General features: G+C 50.6%; 1 protein-coding gene across 1 annotated transcript; it reads right to left on the bottom strand.

Annotated features, from left to right (window-relative positions):
- Nucleotides 1–1,178: 1,178 nt before the first annotated feature.
- Nucleotides 1,179–2,713, bottom strand: cdk5r2 (cyclin dependent kinase 5 regulatory subunit 2). The gene has a single exon (XM_033024887.1). The coding sequence runs from the start codon at nt 2,340–2,342 to the stop codon at nt 1,386–1,388; it is 957 nt and encodes a 318-aa protein (XP_032880778.1). The 5' UTR covers nt 2,343–2,713; the 3' UTR covers nt 1,179–1,385.
- Nucleotides 2,714–3,234: the final 521 nt, after the last annotated feature.

The raw sequence follows: 3,234 nt of genomic DNA, 5'->3' as shown, positions 1-3,234 counted from the left end.
CCCCCCCCCCCCCGGTTTATATTATTGTTTCTTTGTTCTTGAGAGAGCGAGAGGGGAAAAACAAACAAAGATTACATTCAGAGAATGGCAGAACGGCATTCTGAAGATCAAATGTGCAAAAATTAAACGGCGGCTGGAAAACACATCCGTGGCCGTGAACAAGCAGATAACGAATCCCTCCCACGAACACACACACACACACACACACACACACACACACACACACACACACACACACACACACACACACACACACACACACACTAACACACACACACACACACATTAACACACACACACACACACACACACACACACACACACACACACACACACACACACACACACACACACACACACACACACACACACATTAACACAATCACACACACACACACACACACACACACACACACACACACACACACACATATAAACACACACACACACACACACACATACACAAACACAATCACACACACACACACACACACACACACACACACACACACACAACACACACACACACACACACACACACACACTAACACAATCACACACACACACACACACACACACACAATCACACACAACACAATCACACACACACACACACACACACACACACACACACACACACACACACAATCACACACACACACACAATCACACACACACACACACACACACACACACACACACAATCACACACACACACAATCACACACACACACACACACACCACCACCCAGTCATGGCCAAGACGATGGAACAAATCTCTTTCCCAAATGGGAAAAAATAAATAAATGTATGTGTGCGCACATAGAGATATATATCTATATATATATATTTAAACTCAAATCTATATAAATATATATATATTTGAGTTTAAATTCACAGGTTATCTACAGCATGTATCCAACAAATAGCCCGTGGAACCGCGCGAAATTGATCGTTTGAAACCGGCCTCGCGTTACAGTGACAATATCATGCAAGCCTTTGTCATCTCCAAAAAAACAACAACAATGGAAAATAAATTTAGAATAATCTTTCAGAAATGAACAATGACCACCGTTGATACTGCGAATCACAGCACAGTTTGGATAAATAAATAACTCACAGAGATTTAAGGATTTAGGCTTCGGTTTCTGATGCTGCAATTCTACGCCAATCTTTTATTTTGTTCGGCTTCAAGGCCAGTTTTTTTATTAAAACAGATTTCGTCCAAACCTCCTCTGATTTAACTCTGGTGGCCCCGGGGTCTTGGAACTGCTCTCTGAGATTAACAATGGACACTTGCTCGGCACCCACTCGTTCGGCTATTATATAGAATTATCATTCATGTTATTTTATTGATTTAGATTTATTTTTTTTTAAAGACTATTCTAACGGTCCAGACTTATTATATACTGCCCCTTGGAGTCTCTGATGTTGGATTCGTTCTTGAGATCTTGGAAGACCTCGGTGAAATAGTGTGGGTCGGAGTTTATCCTAAGCATTTTGGCACTCATCCGGTCGATGATGGCAAGACTTCGTTCCCAGAAGACCTCCTTGTTGGTTTCCACCAGAAAGGGCTTGAGTGGGTAAGATATTTCGTTGCCCATGTAGGAATAGGCGAGGTAGAGACAGGTCAGGAACGTGGCTTGCAGTTCGAAGTCGGTGGCGATCTCCCCGTCCACCACCTCCCTGCAGAGGAGGTAGACGAAGACCACGTTGGCCGGGGTGATGAAGCCTTGGTCTTGCCAGCCCTGGATGAGCAGCGAGCGATCCACGTTTCTGAACCACAGCACCGGCTCGTTGGCGTTCATCTGCTTCAGGCGGTAGCACCGGCGGCACAAGAAGTCGCCCAGGCTGCGGAGGAGCTCCCCGGTGGACGCCTGCACCACCACCCGGCGAGGGGAGGAGTAGAGACCGCCGCCGCTAGGCTGCTTCTGGGAGGGCTGGAGGTTCTTGGCCGTGGGCTTGAGGAGGTTGGTCGGGGCCACTGGGACCGGGACGGGGATGGGGGCGCTGGGGGGCTTCTGTTGCCCCGGGTAAGGTTCGGGGCCGCTCGGGGCTTGACCCAAGAGTGGGCAGGACTTCTTGAGGTTCTCGCTGTTGAGCTGTTTCACCGCATCGCTGTTCCCGGAGGCGTACACCTGAACGGCCGGCGTCGGGTTGACCTTCTTGGCGTTCTTCTTCTTGGCGGAGGCGGCCACAAGACGCTTCCAGGTGAGGGCGGAGATGAGGACCGAGTGCTTCTTCAGGCTCTTCTCCTTGGCGCTCTTGCCACCCTGTGGACCACCTTCTACCGAGACGCCCTTGCCCTTGGGCTCGGGAGACAGCGAGAGCACCGTGCCCATGTCCCTCTCTGGAATCCGACCGGCACCGCCTTACACTGCGGGTGGAGGTCGGGGTGGTGGAGGTAGGTATCTCCTCTGGTGGACCTCTCGCTGTGGTATCTGGAGAGACACAAGCTCGACCTCCCCCCGATCAACAAAGCCTCATTGGATTTTCAGGTTGTCTCTTCCAGGTGCACAGGGATGGAGAGATATTCTGGCCCAGGGATGGAGAGATCTTCTGGCCCAGGGATGGAGAGATATTCTGGCCCAGGGATGGAGAGATCTTCTGGTCCAGGGATGGAGAGATCTTCTGGCCCAGGGATGGAGAGATCTTGGGCTGGGTTCGCCAGTCGCTCGGACCAACCTGTCACCAGCTGGTGTTAGGGTGGACTGACGCGGTCTGTCTCATTCCTCCTCCACCCCCCCCCCCCTCCCCCCAACCACCACCCCCCTCGCCCCTCCCTGCCGGCGATGGTCAGATAGCACAGCCAATCACAATATCCAACTCATCGCCATCCCACCTATCAGAATGGAGGCGGCAACGACCTCGACCAATACCACCAATCTCACCCCACTCAGCCAATCAACGTTGGAGAAATCCAGGAGGTCCCGCCCACTTCTGAACTGGGGGGAGGGCCTGAAAGGCATGATTGGCAGCACCATCAACCAATGACAAGGCAAGGGTGGGTGACAGGCAGCCTAGATGTCCAATACAGCCCATCGTACTATGGCAAAGGGGGCGGGTCATATGGCTGATGATTGGATGAGTCAATTGCGTTGCTCTGCAGAATTCACTGAGCCTAGAGACCAAAATTACCTTTAAATTCCAGTTAATATTCCTGCATTTGTGTTTTTTTTTTAAAGATGCATTTGCTTATAGAATTTCAAGGCCGCTGCATCGTTGATCAGCGAT

Source organism: Amblyraja radiata, chromosome 7 (assembly GCF_010909765.2).
Source record: "Amblyraja radiata isolate CabotCenter1 chromosome 7, sAmbRad1.1.pri, whole genome shotgun sequence".
Lineage (NCBI taxonomy): Eukaryota > Metazoa > Chordata > Chondrichthyes > Rajiformes > Rajidae > Amblyraja > Amblyraja radiata.
Note: the sequence above shows the minus strand (reverse complement) of the source record. Positions and strands in the feature narration are given on the sequence as shown.